General features: G+C 42.8%; 1 protein-coding gene and 1 long non-coding RNA gene across 4 annotated transcripts in view; one reads left to right on the top strand and one right to left on the bottom strand.

The window, feature by feature from the left end:
• LOC144689822 (uncharacterized) overlaps window positions 1–19,493 on the top strand; it is a 102,940-nt gene that overhangs the window by 36,491 nt on the left and 46,956 nt on the right. The gene's annotated exons all lie outside the window — the stretch shown is intronic.
• The window catches only part of LOC144689820 (forkhead box protein N2-like), a 67,754-nt gene continuing 48,620 nt past the window's right edge, over window positions 360–19,493 (bottom strand). For both annotated transcript variants that reach the window (XM_078557226.1, XM_078557225.1), the window contains exons 6-8: window positions 17,125–17,193; window positions 11,983–12,097; window positions 360–9,250 (exon numbers count right to left, since the gene is read on the bottom strand). In XM_078557226.1, coding sequence (XP_078413352.1) covers window positions 8,755–9,250; window positions 11,983–12,097; window positions 17,125–17,193 — 680 coding nt within the window. In that variant the 3' untranslated portion in view covers window positions 360–8,754. The remainder of the gene's footprint in view (window positions 9,251–11,982; window positions 12,098–17,124; window positions 17,194–19,493) is intronic.

Here is a 19,493-nt window from a genome sequence, read left to right as displayed (position 1 = left end):
GTGATAAGACACAGCTTTATGCCTCCAGTTTCTTACATTAGGGATGGGTAACAAATGCTGGGGTTGCCAGCAATGCTCACATCCCATGGAAGAATATAAAAAACACACACAAAGTTTAGTGGTATTGGTGTTAGTTGCAGCCTTTCCTTCTACAAAAGATGTCCAAGTCCGTCTGCTTAAAGTTGGACTATACTTTCAAGAGATTAATGTCACAGGATTCCTAGCAGTGAGTTCACTGTATTGTGAGCACAGGCCTCAGCACATATCCATCGTAATGGCTGGTGCAGACCAGTGATTGAGGAAAATAGACAGGCATTTTATACACAAGGTTTGGGAAACTCCAATAATTGTAGTCAGTATTTTACAACAAAAGTTTATTTAACAAAACCATGTGTATGCAATTTGCATATCTTTGGTGAAAATAAACATTATAAAACATTCTTATGAACACAGGGTAACATGCACATTTGCGGTGGTGTAATTAAACAGTTTTAAAACCAATAGTTCCAATAGCCTTTAACAATCAGATTGGCAGAAGGTATGAGCCGCAACCAGGCTATCAGTACATATCTTGTAACACCAATCACCAAGTACCTCAATCTTTTCCCCTCTCCCCATTATCATACATCCAATTTTTACTGATTTAAAAGAAAACTAGTTATGTTGGCATTTGAAATGTTAAGCGTGTAATTTTTTTGGTTAGAAAGTATGAGAACAAGTAGTATTGGAATAGTGGCATTTTGCATCCATTTGGTTGTTTTTACATCTTCTGTATCAATTTTTTTTTACCACCAGCTTATTTTAAAGTGTTTCATTATTCTACAACTACCTGAGCACCATTCAGACTTTAAAACATGCAGTATTCAGTACAGCAATGGAAAAAGATATAAATTACATAATGTAAGCTCAGGCAGAATGCCACAACCAGCTTCAGAAATAAAATATATGTACAGTATAACATTATGAACAGCTTAGGATACACAGCTATGGCAGTAAACCTCTACTCTGCAGATTTTGCTCACTCAAATCACCCAATATAAAATGTCCTAATTTTGTCTCATTATACTTCTTGACTAGCAGTATTATTAGAAGAGCTTTTCAAGTTCTCACTCCACTCCAAAGGGTAGTGGTCAAAAATGGTGTTGAACACATCTCACACACAATTAGAACATATATATCAGAATTAGCAATTAATACCTAGAATTACACCCCCGATATCGCTTCCATTTTTAGTGGGAGGCTGTTCATAATTTCGGGAACCTACTGGGAAAAAGAATTAAAAACCCTGTGGATTACTTGAAAGGAGAGAACAAAAGCCCCAAACTTTTCCTCAGTGCTCAGGCTGGAGGTGGTGGGGGGAGGGGCGGTCGGAAAAAGAGTGAAAGCTGCCATGGTTCCCATATCTAATTTGTTTTAATGGGGAATACATGTGGACATTGCTTGCAAGACCAAAATGTATTGCCCATTCCGAACTGCGCTCGAGGAAGTGGTGATGAACTATCTTCTTGAATTGCCACAGTCCATGTAGTGAAGGTGCTTCCAAAATGCTGTTATAGGTAGGGTGTTCCAGGATTTTAACCCAGAAAGTGAGTGGTTAAGGTGGCGGATGGGGTGCTAATCAAGCAGGTCACTTTGTCCTGGATGGTATCAAGTTTCTTGAATGTTGTTGGAGTTGAACTCATCCATACAAGTCGAGAGTATTCCATTGCATTTGTGATTTATGGCTTGTAGATTGTGAAAAGGCTTTGGGGAATCAGGAAGTGAGACCCTCACCCAGCTTCTGACCTGCTCTTGTCTCCACATTAGTTATGTGGCTGCACCAGTTCTGGTCAATGGTGACACCTCCAGAATATTGATGGGAGATTTCACGATGGAATGTCAAAGGGAGATAATTAGACTCTCTCTCTTGTTGGAAATGGTCGCTGCTTGGCACATGTGTGGCACAAATATTATTTGGTACTTATCAGCCCAGGCCTGCATGTTGTCCAGATCTTGCTACATGCAGGCACAGACTGCTTCATTATGAGGAAGGTTGATTAGTTACAAGTGAAACGAAGCACTACAATCATCAGCAAAACATCCTCACTTCTGACCTTAGCTGAAGATGATTGGGCCTAGGACACTGTCCTAAGGAATTCTTGCAGAGACTACTGGTCTCCAACAACCACAACCATCTTCCTTTGTGTTTGGCATGACTCCACCTACTGGAGAGCTTTCCTTTCCAGGGACCCCTGTTTGAAAGTAAATATGGCTGTTTTTGGCAAGTGAAATCTCAAATGTGACATCATCTTCCATTGCAACAGCATTTGCTGTGTGGGCATGAAGAATCTTCACTTCTGGAATATAAATAAAGGAGGACTGCTGGTTCTCACAAAACTATACACAAGTGCTGAACTGCCACCTTAAGGTGAGAAATGATGCATCAAAGGGAAAAAGCCCCAGATTTCATATACATACTCCAAACAAAATAGGATCACTGCCATCCACTGTGTCAATTAAATATTACACATTTGGGGTCAGGGCAAGAAATTTTGACATTCTTCCATTTTGCATTACAGCAGTGCCATATTCACACTGTAGCTGATTTTGCACACATCTCCACAGAGCGATTCATTTACTACAATAGTAGCGGAGGGTTCACCCACTCCTAACACTGTTTTGGAAGCAAGCCGACCAGTTGTACTGTGTTCCAAAACATTTCTGTAAATTCTCAGTCTAGTAACCATGCATGATATTGATCTGATCCACATGGCGGCCCTGCTCATTGATGCAATATAAACATGGATGTGCAATGCAGAAAAATAAAGTTTGAATCTTTTCCTCTGTCCTGAAGCGGATCACTGGTCTTTGAAACGCTGAGAGCAAAGCATTCTACATTATATACATCATTGAAATTAGCTGCAACTGGAGCCATTTCCACCCATGGAAATGCCTGCTAAACAAAGGTAACATAAATTCTTTCATTGCTGCCTCATTGGCTCATGAAAACAGTATGTAACTGGTCTGTACTGAATTTACTCAACTTAGCTGGAATCAGCCTCAGCGCCACTATTCTATGGAGAGGAAAATAAGCTGTGGTTCACCTTCCTAATATCACCTTGAACCTTACCCCACTGGAATGTGCAGATCTGGTGCTGATAGGATCAAATTCATTAAGCAATGCTTATGGAATTGTATCCCAGGAAGCAATTAATGGCTTTGAAGGGTGGCAGGAAGGAAGAATTGTCAAAACATGCTACCTCTAGAGGAATTTCTTTTTTACTTCTGGTTTTCCTGCTGGTCTGTTTGGTGAAATCACTGTTCAGCCCAGGAAGGATTGTCCCAATTTCAGTCCTCAGTCTATATTTGTTTGACATGATTATCTACCTGGGTGAGGTGTACTAGAGGGTAGCAAGCAAATATGAAAGAGGAAAAAGAGCTCTCAACAAACCCACATATTAAACCTATGATATTGTTAAATTATAATGAGATAACAAATTAAACAATAGGTTATTACAATTTAGAAATAATTTGTTTGGGAAATTTTAAATTGACTAACTGATAACAGCGCTACAGGTAACCATTATCTTTAATGTTGGTGAACTGGTGGCAATTTTATTCACTGTGGCAGCTATTTTAAAATCTGTTAATTCCAGGGGAGATTTAATGTTTTATTTATAAACAATATTTTTTTCATTTTTATGCAATTACTGTGAATGTAAGATTGCAATTGAAAGTAAAGTTAGGATAATTTTGCTTAAGCAAGAAAATTCATGCATGTGGCCACTATTTGGTATGCGGCAGCAGTTACGTATATAGTTGAGTACCAGGTAGGGTTTCTAGCCAGCGAAGCAAGAGAAAGTTTCACATTTCTGTGTGCTGAAAACTTGCATTATGTTAGTCGATTGAATTCCAGCACAAAGCTGTAGCTCTTGGCATTTTGCCAAGTCTCAGATTTTAGGTAAGATTGCCCCAGTAAAAATTGAATATGCATTCTATAACAAACCAACAGAAAATGAGCTAATGTGGATTTCTCAACTGTTTGATGTGGAGATTCTCACCCGATGATGGGTTTCTGGACATCAAAAACCAGCTGATCCAAAAAATGAGACTTGCAGGCTGTTTATTTGCCTTAACACTCAACAGCTGGTAGCAGTTATAAGAAAGAGGAAGACAATGGCCAGAGTTGTGCTGGTGTATCTCAATGCACAGGAGAACAGTGCCACATTACATTTTTTGAAGCTAAGGCTGATCTACTCCTGTGTAATGTAAACAGGAAAATTTGATTGAGAAACTATTTACTTTGTTTTTTTTGAAGATAGTACTGGGCATATAGGCCATAAGAATTAATGTGAAAATAAAAAGTCTCCCACTGACAGTCTGTGGCAACTTGTCTTCAGACTTCTCCCTCTATTCATGTGTGACAAGGCACTCGAAAAGGACCTCAACTCTGGGGGGGGGGAAAAAGTAAATGAAAGCCAAAGTGGCAACCCTCCTGGCCATGACAAAGGTGTGTTGGTCTGCACATATCCAATGCTACTGGCTTGTATTAAATATTACACTTGGCATGCCCTTATTATTAACATACATTTTAGATTTTTTATGACAACACTGGTGAGCAACTAAAATCTGGCAGATTACTGACAGGAAATGACTATTACCAAGCAGTTTGAATACGTGATGCAACACTCTATACATTGAAACATGAAGAAAGCTCCCCACCCTATCTCTTGCTAGGTACACAGTGTTCTTTCTCTGGTTTTACAAGAAGTTTTAATGTCTGTATCAGACCTGTTAACCCTCCTGAGGAGCATGTCAACATTATACTGTTGAGAAACCTCAAAAGTTCAGTGAAAAATACCATGCTTGGCTGATATCAGAACACAAGTTTAAAAAATATACTTTGTTTTGAAAGAGGAAAAACCTTTTATTCAGAAAGGACATTATTTTCTGGTTTTGGCAAATAGCCCATCCTCCCTGTACATTCCTGTTATTACTTGTATATTGCTACATGACCAATAAGAAGCAGATTGTTTCATGCCAGCTGCCCTGTGCTTATTTTAATGAAAAAAACTTTGCATTATATTTGTGTTTTGCCTCCCAACCCCACAATAAAAAACTGCAGCTCTAATTAGGCCTCCAAAAAATACTGGAATCAGAAAAGACTGTGAAAAAAAACAAAGAAAAAATAAGTAGAGGAATGCTCACTAAAGTGGCATAAATTAACAGACAATGAGAAGTATGTACTTCTCATAGGATATTCCCCAGGCATCTGAAATTACACGATTCGCTTCCAGGAATATGGAGCAGAATTTTACATCCCGCGAGCGGGCGTGTGCCAATTGGGCTTAAAATCGCACGAGAAGACCTCGGGCAAGTGTCCCATCGTTATCCCATGCTCGCGCGATATTTCGCTCGGCAGGCGCACACAAAAGTTGGAAGCACGCTAATCAACAATTAAGTGGGCAATTAAGCCCATTAATGGAGCCATTGTCTCTGATTTTTCTTGGCCTGCCCAAGAAATGGCGGATGGGCAAATTAAGCAAGGCGGACTTTGCATTTTTCATCAAACCTCATCCAAGAACGGGATGAGGTTTCCGTTATTAAATAAAATTAAAATAAAATTCTGTGGACAGTATTTTTATCATCTATATGTTCAGGTGCCTGATTGTGATGCTTGGACATTTTTTTCCTGATTTTCAAAACTATTTCATGGTCTTTGGGTCTGTCGCTCTCTCAGGCAGCTCTCTACCTTCAGGGAGCTTTCTCTCAGCGCTCGCCTGAGGAACCATCATCGCCCGCCCTCCTCCCGGCCCCCCCACCCTGGCAGCACTGAGCTTTTCAGTGTGCGCTTCAAGCTGGCTGGCCGTTAATTGACCAGCCAGCATAGAATTGCAGTCGGGGGCCGATCATGGTCGGCAGTCCGTTTCCCGAATGCTCCCGGGCCCGCCAATTGTGCCTGCCCGGCGAGCTGAAAATTCAGGTCATAGTTGTGTCCATGGAATCATATCATTCCCAGCACAAGAAAGCTGATGTGTTGGCCCATAAATTTCAATTGGTAAAAGAGGGGGCATTGGCACCAAATACCCTCAAGTTTGGATATGTGAGATTCTATAATGTAGATCTACAAGTCCTGCATATTTTGGGATTGGATTTTAACTCCCATTGAATTCAAGTGGGGCAGGAAAGAGACTGCTAAATGCATTTGAAGGCCCATAGCTAATGTGCCTCATCTGCATACTTACAAGCAGCTGCCCATCTGAAGTGGGTGAAAATTAGAAGCTAGTTGAAAGGTGGCATTTGGAAGTTTGGACATTCAAATGCTATGGTCCAGCAGCAAAGATGGCCTCAACGGCAAGCAGATAAATTGTGGGGAGCAGGTGGAGTCCGGGGCAGGAAAGCATGCAACTTTCCTTGTGGGGCCCAAAGAAGTACTCTTGGATTAACCTGAATGGCCTTTTGTTCTTCCTGACTACTATTGATCTGCATCAAGCACGGTGGGAAAGTTGCAGTGGCATCTCTGCTCAAGCCCAACTTAAAAACTAATCAGGGACTCTGATTAGCAAAGGTTTAATTACAAGGCACTTGACTATTTTCAGTGAGCACGTCATCCACAAAACCGCAGAGAGCAGTCAAAGCGGTAGTCAGCAAGAATGGGGTGATAAAGCTGAAGGCTGCAACTTGATGGCCACCCCCACCCCCATCCCGAGCAGGTTTCCATTGAGGGCTGGGAAAAAATGTTTCCCTTGCTATTGTCTATGATAGTTAAAACATATTACGTGGATTTACATTAGGGTGTTTTTTATGGGGATTCTGCATCAGCAAAGGGGCCATTAACAATGCACGTTACTGCAGAACTCTTACTATCACATTGCCATCAAAATCTTATGCATGTGGCTCTACTGAGCTTCCAGAAGCAGTGGACTAGAACTATGTCAGCAATTTCTAGTGTAATAAGCCAACATTAGCAAGTGAAGAAAATAAATGGGTTAAATTGCAAACCCACCCCATTGCATAAAAAGACATGATACTGAATTCATCGCCAATAAGTAGGACTTATTGAACATTGCACCCAAAGCATTTGGACTAGGCCATAATACCATAACGCAATAGTGTGGTCTTTTTTGAGTCATGATTGCCAATCCAAATCAAAAATTATAAGTTAAGGATGGCACAAAAAAGGTTGCACTTAGTGTTAATAAACTGCCACAGAGTTGTATCTGATTGATTTTTCATTGTGGATTTCCCATTGTGGTGAGGGAGGAAAAACTCTGGAGAGAGGTTAATTCTACAGAATTTCTGGCATTAGTAAAGGCCTGGCAGCTGGCAATCTTTCCATCCACTTCTGCAGTTGGAGATGGAACAAAAACACTCATAGAAGAACATAAGAAAAAATACAAGCATATTTAAAAGAGTTACAAGGCCCTACCCTCGTCAATGGATTCAGAGGTCATTAGTCACTAGCATAAATGTCACCTTGAGTCCAGCAGTCAACAGCATTGCACCTCAATACATCTGTTATTTTATATATTTTGTGGAATTAAAAAATGATAGTATGTTGTCTTTGCATTGCATGCTGATTTTAATTCTAAAGCGCATGCTTAGTGACGTTCAGAGGTATTGCTTGCTTACAAAAAGGTAATCCAACCCTCTTTGATGTAACCACAACAGTACTGTCTTTTGATACAGTCACCACAGGCCTGTGCTATCACATGTCTCCCAGAAGGTTATTATAGGGTATAAAATATTACCAGTTTGACATAACCAACTGCAGCTTCTGATTTAACAATTTGATTTATACACCAATAATTTCATCACAGTTCTCCAAAGATCATGGAATCATGACCATTGTGATGATATTTCTTTAAAAAATACTTTTAAAAAACCTAACTGCATAGCAAAGTCAACTTCATTTTTCTTTTTTCAACTTCATTCCAATGTAAAGTGCAGCCTTCTCATGGCCTCCACTAATTTAGCTCATTGCAGCCTGGGGAGCAGTTAAGAGGCAGTACCTCCATTGCAAGGAGGGAAAAATATACGCACTTTCTAATATGTTGGAACGTCTGATGATTATCCAGTGACTTGTGTTGGAAAGTGTGTATATTTGGACAGCAATAAGAACAGAATTGCCTTGCTGAGATATCCCACAGAGCCAAATAGCCAGTTGAATTAGCCTGTGCATGAAGAATGGCGCTTACTGGGAGCTCCTCGTGTCAATGGAACTGTGCCCCAACACCTGAGAGAGAATGATTTAAATCTAGGGGCATTTAGCAGTGATGTACCATCAGAGACAGTTCAACGTTCTCTGGAAACCATATTCAGGAAAGAAGAAATAGTGAGAGAGGGTTAACTTTTAAAAATATCATCAACATGCTAGGTTGAAAAATACAGTATATGATCTCCAAGATGTCTACAATATTGCCAAGCCCCACCACCTCTTTTCAACCCCGAATACTTAAGTTTACTTTTTTTCAATTAAAAAAATCTTCTCAGTTTCTAACTGCTTGAAATGTCAACCAATAAAACAGCCTGAAGACCTACTTTGGTGTGCAGGCTGATCCATTGCATGTGTTGGTTGCTGTAAAGTCCACTTTTAAAGAACTGATACAACCCCATGAAGAACTTCTTGTCTCAGAAAGGTGCAAACAAATGGCAGTTTACATAGAAATGAAAACACCTCAGTCTTCATATGGCTTGTTTCTTCCTTTTGAGAAGGAATTATATTGAAGAATATTGCCACATTGACACATTATGGCAGAGAAGGGAACAGAAAGGCTATTTCACACTATGATTTTCATTCCGGATTTTTCCTGGTTTACTGACTAAAGAGTCCAGGCACATATGGATTCCAGCAAGGTGCAAAAGTGAACCAGCGGCCTCCTTCAGCTCTTCATCAACTTCTTGCTGCACTGTTCTGCAGCTTTTTCCAGCCAAACGTAACACACTAGCAGTGTCATTTCCACATCGCTGGGATTTGTAAGCACTGGCACCTAACAGTTCATTTGACTCATTTTCACAGTCATCTACCTCAGACTCTTCATCGCTATGGAAGCCTTCACTTCCGTCGCTCCCCCCACGACTGGCTTTTGGAATGAACTCGTACGCTTCCTCCACAGAAGAAAAGGATGAAACGCTGGACCTGGACTCGCTGCGGTGAGACACAGTACCATTTGCACTGTAATTATGTTCCTCTTTAGGATCATTATTGATGACTGGTAAACCAGACAGACTCTTGCCAGCTTTCTGCAATGGAGAAATTTCCACATTGTCCCTGAAACACAGGAAAATAAAATGTGAACGAATGCAATTTGAAATTTGTTAACTTTGGTGCCCATTTATAAAATGCACATATAAGCAACAACAAATTCATTATGGATCCAATAAGGGATTCAATACGGAATAAATATGAGGATTATCTCTACAATAATAATGCAGTAAACAGCACTCAACACAGATTTAACAAACAACACTCAACATGGATTCAAAGGGGACAATGCCTACCTTATTAACCTCCTTTAATTTTTTAGGAAGTGTCATCTTGTGGATGATGGAAATTCATAAATACTTCTAGAAAGCATTTGACAAAGTTAAGTTAGGCTACTATTTAAGCCCAAATGGTGGGGATTTAGGTTAAATATCAGGAATAGGTAAACAATTTGTCTGAAGAATAGAAATGAGCAGACACTTTGGAGGAATCGTGTTAGAATGAAGAAATGTAGAGTTGTTTGCTGCAGGGACAATTGTGGTAACCACTCTTGATTACAGCAATTGACTTCAGTTCATAAATTCAATGCAAATTGGTCAGATGGAAGATCAGTGGAATCAAAGGAGAAATCTCAGGAAGCACAAAATGAATTAGACAGTGCTAATATATGCAAGGGAGGCAAGCTACTCCATGAATGGTGTTGATATAGCTAAGGATAATGTTGAAAAAGATTTCAGGGTCCTAAAAGACTCGATGCTTATTAAGTCCAGCCACTGTAGGACCAGACCATTTGTAAACTATTTGACCCTAATATGAGGTTCCAGCTATATATCCGCTCCATCACCAAGACCACCTATTTCCACCTCCATGACTCACTCATCTCCACCCTTGCCTCAGCTCATCTGCAGCTGAAACCCTGATCCAACAAACATTTTGTTACCTCTAGACTTAACTATTCTATTGCACTCCTGTTTGGGCTCCCACCTTGCACCTTCTGTAAACTTTAACTAATCCAAAATTCTGCTGCCAGTGTCCTAACCAAGTCCTATTTATCCATCACCACTGTACTCAATGAAATACATTGGTTCCCAGTCCAGCAACTTCCTGATTTTAAAATTCTCATCTTTGTTTTCAAAACCATCCATGGCCTTGGCCCCCACCCCCCCCCACTCACTCATTTGTAACTTCCTCTAGCCCTCGGAGATCTCTGCGCTCCTCTAATTTCTGGCTCTCTCATATTCTTGATTTTGATCATCTTACTGTTGTACCCTAGGGTCTGGAATTCCTTCCCTAAGCCACTCCCACCACATATCCCCACCCACGCTCACCTCCCTCTCTCTTTCACTCTTCCTTTAAGACACTCTTTAAAACCTACCTCTTTGACCAAGCAGACCTGTCCTAATATTTCATGATCTGGCTTGACATCAAATTTTGTTTGATAGCATTTATAGTCCAGAAAAGAGACAAAAGACTGATTCCTAGGGCAGGATTTTTACCTTGTCGGGAGGGTGTGGCCAGGAGTGGCTGCGAAACCAACCGCCACCTGCAATCAGGCCCCAACCATGATTTCATGCTGGCTGGCTAATTAAAGGCCAGCCAGCATGAATCGCACACTGAAACACTCAGCCCTGCCTGGGTTAAAGGGGGGAGGAGGGCGAGCATGGAAGTCAGCGCATGCACACGGGTGCGCTCAGTGAAAGGTCCCTGAAAGCACAGAACTGCCTCAGGGAGCTAAAGATTTTTAACATTTAAAAATAAAGAATTCAAAGATAGGGAAAACGTCTCCTCATGTGATTCTGTCACATGAGCAGGGACATGTTAAAAAAGAGTTTTAAAAGTTTGTACTTTTTTTAAAATCACTGGTCGAAATCTCATCCCGCCCATGGCTGAGGTTTCGCAAAAAATGCAAAGGCCGTTTGGCCTATTTGCCTGCCCCCCAGCTAGGGAAAAATTAAATTAAATTAATTAATTGGCTTGACAGCCCTCTTACTTGTCAGTGGGCGTGCTGCCGATCCCCACTCGTGCCACGACCAGAATATCGTGCAGGTGTGCGATGATGTCAGGATGCTTGACCGACATCATCACACACTATTTTACTCCCATTCAGGTCGGGCGCATGCCCACCCGATGAGGGAAAAATTCCGTCCCTGGTGTCAGAGAACTGAGATATGAACAAAGACTGCAGAAAATTGTGCTTTCAGCATCAAAGCAATCAAAACAATTTTATTGAAATTTGTGATCATTTGGCAAGTATATAAAATCACTTTGCCCAACAATCTGCTAGCATTGAACCTTACAAACGACTAAGTTAAAAGCAGTCTAGGCAGGCAATGAATGGCTGAAGAAGACATAAAGATCTGCCCCCATTTTGTTGAGCTAATCAGTAACTGAAAAATATCACCCCTCTCCAACAACAACACAAGATATCTTAGGCTTAGTACCCAGGTCTGTCCTGTAACCCGATTTCCAAATTACTCCATGAAACAATTAATTTCCTTGAATACAGTTTTAATCTACAACACTAGAACAACCTAGTACCACAAACTAATTTTATCTCTCTCTCAAACAGCAAGGTCAACTGTAGTATCCCAACTGCTGGTCTGGCTGAAGGTAGCTGCCTCCCCAGAAATCGGGGTGAGGCCAGAGACCTTCCTGCTTGCTCTGTTCCATGTGGGTGAAATTAATCACTGAGTCCATAGATTTTCTTTTCAAGTGAGGTAATCTTCCACCACCTTCAGACTCAAGGACATTAGAGATGGATAAGTTACTATACAGCAGCAAACTGAACATTACTTTACCTTGTTCTGCATGTGGCTTCAGACATTTTCACCATAATGGGGGCAAGCTTCGAAAATGCACGTTTGTGACTCCGTTTTCGGCTCAGCGTTGGACTGTATTGCTGAGATGGCCCGCCTGACAAAACAAGAAAAAGTGGAGACATGATGATAATCACTTACTGAAGATGAATGGAAGGAACCAGTTCTCTGAGTTTGGAAGGGCTTTTCCCAATCACTTTGTCTGAAAAATATTCTTACTTAAAAGTTCAGGGAGCTGATTAGCTTCATTGTCAGAAGAATGGGTTTGTAATTCAGCCTTTTTTTTTTAAACGACATAACTGTTTTTACTGTTTTACTAGTTTATTGGTTTTCTCCAATCTCTATTGCTGCAGAACAACACCAGCAAGCTGAGGCAATTGATGCTGGCACTTAAGTTTCTTTATTGGTTCTTTATTTAGTGTTTCAGTCAAATTACTTAAAGTAATCTTCGATCTCTGGAACATGGGGTCATCACAGACAGAGTGTCGAATTCTACAAGAGAGCTGCAACTGAATTTTGTGGATTTAGTTTGCATTCTTAAAAATATGACAGGGTCTTTCTCCCATGGCTCAGTTGGTAAGTATGTGACAGAGGCTATGGGGTGAATTTTAATACACAATTTGGGTGAGAAGTTAAAATTTTAAAAACCTCAAAGCCAACCATGGGAGACAAAACAAGGAATGAGAGAATACACTCAATGGAAAGACACTGAGGTTTTGGCAAAGATGTAGAGGTTTAAAAATAGTATTTTCTGAAAGTACATACAGGTAAGTAAAGCCATAGTCACCAGGGTGACTCCAGGTTGATAAATAGGGGCAGATCATACAAAAGTAAAGAGGTAAAGATAAATTTATATAAATCATTGGCTAGGCCACAGTTAAAGTATTATGTGCACTTTTGGCTGCACAATTAGGACATCAAAGGATATCAAAGCCATAGGGACCACACAATATAGATTTACCAGGATGATGTCAGGGTGAGAAAATGTTGCAACGAAAAGCAACTTGAGATACTACGGACAGAATTTTCCATCTGGCTGGGGGCAGAGCGGGTCCACGCTGCCATTTTACGTGGGCGGGCCAATTAAGGCCCGCCCAGCGTGTTTCGTGGCTCCCGGGGACAACGCGTGTGGGAGGGCGGCGGCGGACTCATGTCACCAGTAGTCTCCCAACAGCCATGGCAGTGCTGATTGTTGCGTGAGTGACGTCACCAACATGGCTTGCCCATTGCGTGTGGAATGATGAGCGCATGATGATCTGGGGGACAGGCATGTGCATTGACGTTGTCCGCACACTAACTGATCGAATTTCCTTACTCGTCCTTTCAGCATCAGCAGTGCTGGGGCCCGGAGCAGCAGGGGCCCCCTCTGACACCTGAGGGCCATGAAGTTCCAACATCACAAGCGTCACACCATCTCTGCCAGGCAGATACCAGCGCAGATACTGGCACCCCGGCAAGCATCAGATCCTCGGCTAGTGTCCTGGGGCACACCGGTGAGGGCACTTCACAGTCGCTGGAGCAGCTGGCGGAGACAGAGAGTGCCCATGGCGGACGACTCCAGAGGCTCATCTGGAGTCGTCCGCGATGCAGCCAACTCATGAGATGCGGCCAGGTGTGCAGGACCATCTGGTGGAGATACATGAGGCTGTGCTTGGCTTGGTGTCAGTGGTAGAGGAGCCCACGCAGACCATAGCCAATGCATTGACCCTCATGCATGAGTGCCAAGCTTCCTCCACAGAAAGAGTGGCGACTCTCAAGGATAGGCAGCTCCAGGGACAGGATCAAGGGTTCCTGGGGTTGCATCGGACCTGCAATCCCTCACAGCGCCATTGACCTCAGGCGGTCAGCGCCCGTGTGGGCAGTGGTTTGGGCATCAAGTCTCCCACCTTGGTGCCCATCCATCTACGGTGAGCAGGGAGGGCCGAACGGACCTCACGTCGGCGGAGCAGCTGCCTGTCGTCTTTGTTGGCGCCTCTCAGGGCACTCCGGATGAGGCTGTCAGCTCCTCCACCCCTCTGCCAGTGACCACGGCACCCAGTGAGGCTGCGTCGACTGGGAAGAGGCCAGCTGTTGAGCTGGAAGTTCCCTCCCAGGCCGGGCAAGCACAGGCTCCACTGACCAGAGGACGTCCGCCAAGGTCATTGAGGCCAACAGGACATCAGAGAGAGCAGGCTGTCTCAGATGCCAGTGCCAGCGAGGGGGCACCACAAAGACGTTGTACCCGCAAATGTAAAATGAAGGCACCTTAGGCACACCCTGGGTTCATCACTGGTGGTTTTTTGTTGGCCCCCCTATGAGTTCCTTCTGATTGTGTTTGCAGTGCAACACCATTTTATTTGTATTATGTGAAGAGACTTTTGTGAAAGCATTAAATTAAGATAATCTAATATGGCTCGGGGTGCCTCTTTTCTTGGGCAGGTGGATGGATTCCTGAGATGTTATGAGTGATTTGTGTGTCATTGACATTTATTGATTGGGCCCATCGTCAATGCTCCTATCCTGACAGATTTGGCACTAATGTCTCCACTATTAGGCTGCAGCCTGGGCTTGTGTTGGAGGTCCATATGTGCTATGCTAGCTGAAGGTTCCTTGGATTAGAGCGTCCCGGGTGTCCCTGCCTCCCTGTAGTATGCCCGGGTCAGTGTCTGCTCCCTCAGTATTTCCGTGTGTGTGCTCATCTTCGGACTCACTGCTGGACTTATTGTGTTCAGCTGCAGCCACTCCGTCTACATCTTCTTCATCCACAGCATCCCCACTTTGCAGCGCAAGATTGTGGAGAGCGCAGCATGCAACTACTATCAGGGACACTCGATCTGGGGGGTACTGGAGTGCGCCCCCAGAATGGTCCAGGTATTGGAAGCGCATTTTGAGAAGACCGATGGCTCTCTTCACCAGAGCCCTTGTGGAGGCGTGACTTCTATTGTACTGCTGCTCAGCTTCTGTTCTTGGATGGTGGAGAGGCGTCATGAGCCACCTTCTGAGGGGATAGCCCTTGTCACCCAGCAGCTATCCATTTAGCCGGGCTGGAGCACTGAAGAGCCCCGGAACCTGTGAGTGTTTGAGGATGTAGGCATCTTGGGAGCTGCCTGGGAACCTTGCACAGACTTGTAGAATCTGCATCCTATGATCACACACTATCTAAAAACAAAAAGCTAAAAGCTACTGCGGATGCTGGAAATCCAAAACAAAAACAGAATTACCTGGAAAAACTCAGCAGGTCTGGCAGCATCGGTGGAGAAGAAATCAGTTAACGTTTCGAGTCTTCATGGTTCTGCCGAAGGGTCATGAAGACTCGAAACGTTAACTGATTTCTTCTCCACCGATGCTGCCAGACCTGCTGAGTTTTTCCAGGTAATTCTGTTTTTGTTTCACACACTATCTGCACGTTCATGGAGTGGAAGCCCTTCCTGTTGACGAAGGCACCGGGCTCACCTGCTGGCACCTTGATGGCCACATGTGTGCAGTCTATTGCACCCTGGACACGGGGGAAGCCAGCAATGGCCGCGAAGCCTCTGGCTCACTCTGTCTGGCTAGCCTCGTCTCAGCGATAATGGATGAAGGTCAATGCACTCCTGAACAGAGCATTTGTAACCTGCTTGACACAAGTGTGGACAGCTGATTGGGAGACACAGCAAAGATCATCCACCGACCCCTGGAAAGAGCCAGAGGCATAGAAGTTGAGGGCAGCTGTAACCTTTAGAGCCGCAGGCATGGGGTGTCCACCCACAGTTAGCTGAGATCTCTGGCCCAATCATCTGACAGATAGAGTTGACTGTCCCCCTTAACAGACGGAGCCTCCTTCGGCATTGCACCTCAGACATATTGAGGTCGCTGCTTCGCCGCCTGTATACCCTTGCAGCAGGATAATGACGTCTTCTGCGGCCCCTTCCACCTTGGACTACCTCTTGGCCCTGCACTCCTTGTGTCTGCGCCTGTCCTCCCAAAGGTGGCTCTCCTGGAGGCTGAATGTGCACCCCTGGCCTCCTCCTCCTCCTCCTTCTAGCCCTCCCTTCCTCTTCAGAGGAGGTGCCTTCAGTGGAGAGATCACGTCCCGTTCCCAGGCTCAGGGAGGCTTCCTGAAACCTACAGGCCCCAAAACAAATCCTCACTGCAAAGTGCTGATCTGAAGGTTATGAGTCCAGTCCAATCAGCTGGTATGCATTTTGAACTTTTCCAGCTCACACAGACAAGTTTCAGTAACTTTTGTACAATAAGTTTTAAATCTGTAGAATCGCAACCCCCTCTTCTCCCGCTCGTGGATGAGGTTCATACAAATTTCTGCTACCCACCTGCCCTTTGCACCCCTGCGATGAGCCAAAGATTGCACAGGTGCCACAAAATCCTCGTCAGTTGGAGCCTCAAGGACCTTAAGTGGCTCGTTAATTAATGGCGGGTGCGCAACGGAGATCATCATGCGCCCGCCCACTGAAATATCGTGATGGTGCATGATGACGTTGGGACGCTCACCCGATGTCACCACGCATCATTTTGTTCGTCAATGTGCAGGTCCCGCCCCTGCATGTCAAATGGCAAATTCTGCCCTAGAAGTTTTTCCAATGAAAATGGAAAGCTAAGACAAGAAGTTTTTTTTTTTAAAATGAAGCAAAATTCTGGTAGACTGAAGAGGGAAGGAATGTTTACTTTCATTGAAGAGTCAGTGATGAGGCCATCATTAATTTAAATTTATTAGAGAGTGAGGAGTATTTAGCAGAAATATTTACAAAGAGCATTGCTTAGCCACAGGTAATGCTCGAGACATAGCTCATTACATCTTTTAAGTGAAAATTGGATAGATATTTGAAACAGTGGAAAATATAAGGCTTTGAGGAGAGTATGGGATTAGTTTTCGATTTCTCTAGTCAAGAGTTGGCACAGACAAGATGTGATTCCTTCTATACTGTAACCTTTTATGGAGTTGGAAGCTTCAGGGGAGATGAGCAGAAAATTTGGAATAAGAAAAAGAGCAACTACGAAAACTGTTGCCTTGATTCACTTTGCAGCAACGACAAGACATTTTTCTACATTTTCAATTAAATGTCCTCACTTTGACCACAGAAAAGGGTATTATAGCCTTATTAGCACAATCTGTTGGGGCATAAAGGGAAATAAAAAAGAAAGGCTTACACTGAGGCAGTCTTTGCTCTGGAGACGAATTCAGCAACATCATTGCAGTGGCAGCATCGATATCCGACCCTAACAATAGAATATGAAAGTTCAAATGATCATAAACAAATCGACTTTATATCAACCTTCAGGTACATAACCAGCCCTAGCTTGACAGAGGAATGTAGAAATGCCAAAACCTGCAATCAAGTCTCTTCACTGCTAAGTCAATAACATAATAGTTCTATTCTCCTGGGAGAGCAGTAATATAAATTATGAACAACCTACTGTAACTGGCCAGATTTTAGTCAGCTGCCAACAGCCAATTATAGTGCTAAGCTTTGGTAGTCATAGTTACAAGTATGAGCATAGAAATTCTAGACACAACAGTTCTTGTGCTGCCAGAAGTGAAAAGGATATTTACATACAGTTTCCACACAGTACAGTGCAAACCCCAATCTGGGATGGAAATGCATGACCATTCTGGCAAAATGCAGGATATTGTTACTTGTTTACATTGATATTAAAAGGTTTCAGTCATCTTCTCAATGCATTAATTGGCAAAGGATCTGTGTAAATGAATTATATAACCCAGAATGTCCAAAGTTCTATTCTCATTCTGTGCTGAGCTAGCTGTTCCTAACTGGGGCAGAATTGGGTTGCCACATTTGGCCAGGGTAGGAAAAAGGTTGGTGGTGGGGAGGCTGGGGCGGGGAAATCAACATAGACTTTTGTTCCTTGTCACTATCCAGTGACACTTGTTAGTCAGTACATGTGTGTGGTATGCCAGAATTGGGCTCAATTATGCTGTTAATGAATCTGCCAACAGATCACCTATACTCAGATGAAGAATAGCTACTTACGAATATACATACGAACATATGAATTACTTGAGTGAAGAATTGAAAAATTCATACTTGGAACTATACCTAAAAGATATGTCTTCAGGACAGGAAGATGAAAAGAAGCAATAATAAATGCAGGTTAATCACTGATTAGTATGGGCAGGAAAATTTTTAAAAATAGCTGCAGTAAATTGTAGATGTTTTTTCTCTGGTGGAGGTATGTGGCCAGAGCCACTCATCCATTTATTTGGCATAAATTCCTTCCCCCCCAATGTAGGAAATCAAAGCCAAGGCCTAGATCCTCTTCATCCAATGTTAAGACAAATAAACTTTTCAAGGAGGATTGCTGGACAGAAATTCTGAACTCTGACCAATTTTCCTTCTCTGGTCCAAGAACACTGGACCCATTAATGTTCTGGCTGAAATCAATTAATCAACATACATCATGGATTGCAACTTTTGTACCATTAGCCATAAGCATGCATGATCTTGCACATGCCTATTTGTTCTATTGTTATCACTATTGCTGTGACATCCATCCTCCAATGTAAACAGGTAGAATTGCAGAACACCAGCAGCCTTGCATTTTGTCGAACCTCTTCCCAGTACAAGTGGTTCCAAAAAAAAAATGAATTCTCTAATACTTTGCTAATCCAGTGTGGCAGTTTTACTTTTGAGTGCCTCCCCCCTCCACTACCACCCCCCCCCTCCCTGCACCCTCCTCGATGTCTTATCAAGTTTACCTGGTGAGTAGCTAAGCCTTCCAGACTACCAAGGCCCTGATCTGAACCAAATTACTTAGGCTCAGCCAGGGCTGCAGTAGGACACCAAACTGGTTTAACATTCTAGGTCAGAGAGGGCAACAGATAATACTTGCAAAGGTTTCAACTCCAAATCACTATTCAGTGACCCCCTGCTGGAATTGTGCCTGTGTGGGCCATTATGTGAGTGACCATCCAGGTAATTCTGTTTTTGTTTTTGTTTTGGATTTCCAGCATCCGTAGTAGTTTTTTGTTTTTATCCCTGCAGTTAAGTAACTTATCTGTCCTTGGTGTCAAAGCTCAATATGCTATTGGAGGCTCATAGAACTGTACTCCATAAGGAGTCGGTGTCTTCAAGACAGAAGGTTAGAAAGTTGGCAAGGAAAAGCAAAATCGAAGCTTTTCTCATTTTTTGGAGAGCTGATTCAGTTAAATGGCAATTTATCACGTCAGAAACGACTTAAAGTATACAGTGGGGAAATTTCAGAACATTTTCATTCATATTTTTAAATTAGAAATTTGTCAGTCATTTTATATAATCACTACTTTTAAAATAGCCAAGAAGTATTTCCAATGGAGGAGTGATTATATTTGTTGTTCACTTCAGCTTGCAATCTGTTTATCAAAGTACATACATTTAAAAACATTCGAACATACGAATTAGGAGCAGGAGTAGGCTACTCGGTCCCTCGAGCCCGCTCCGCCATTCAACAAGATTATGGCTGATCTGAATGTAACTTCAACCCCACATTCCTGCCTACCCCGATAACCTAAAAAAGGTATA

This window comes from Cetorhinus maximus, chromosome 14 (genome assembly GCF_964194155.1).
Source record: "Cetorhinus maximus chromosome 14, sCetMax3.hap1.1, whole genome shotgun sequence".
Lineage (NCBI taxonomy): Eukaryota > Metazoa > Chordata > Chondrichthyes > Lamniformes > Cetorhinidae > Cetorhinus > Cetorhinus maximus.
The sequence above is the reverse complement of the archived record's forward strand: the minus strand, read 5'-3'. Positions and strand labels throughout refer to the sequence as shown.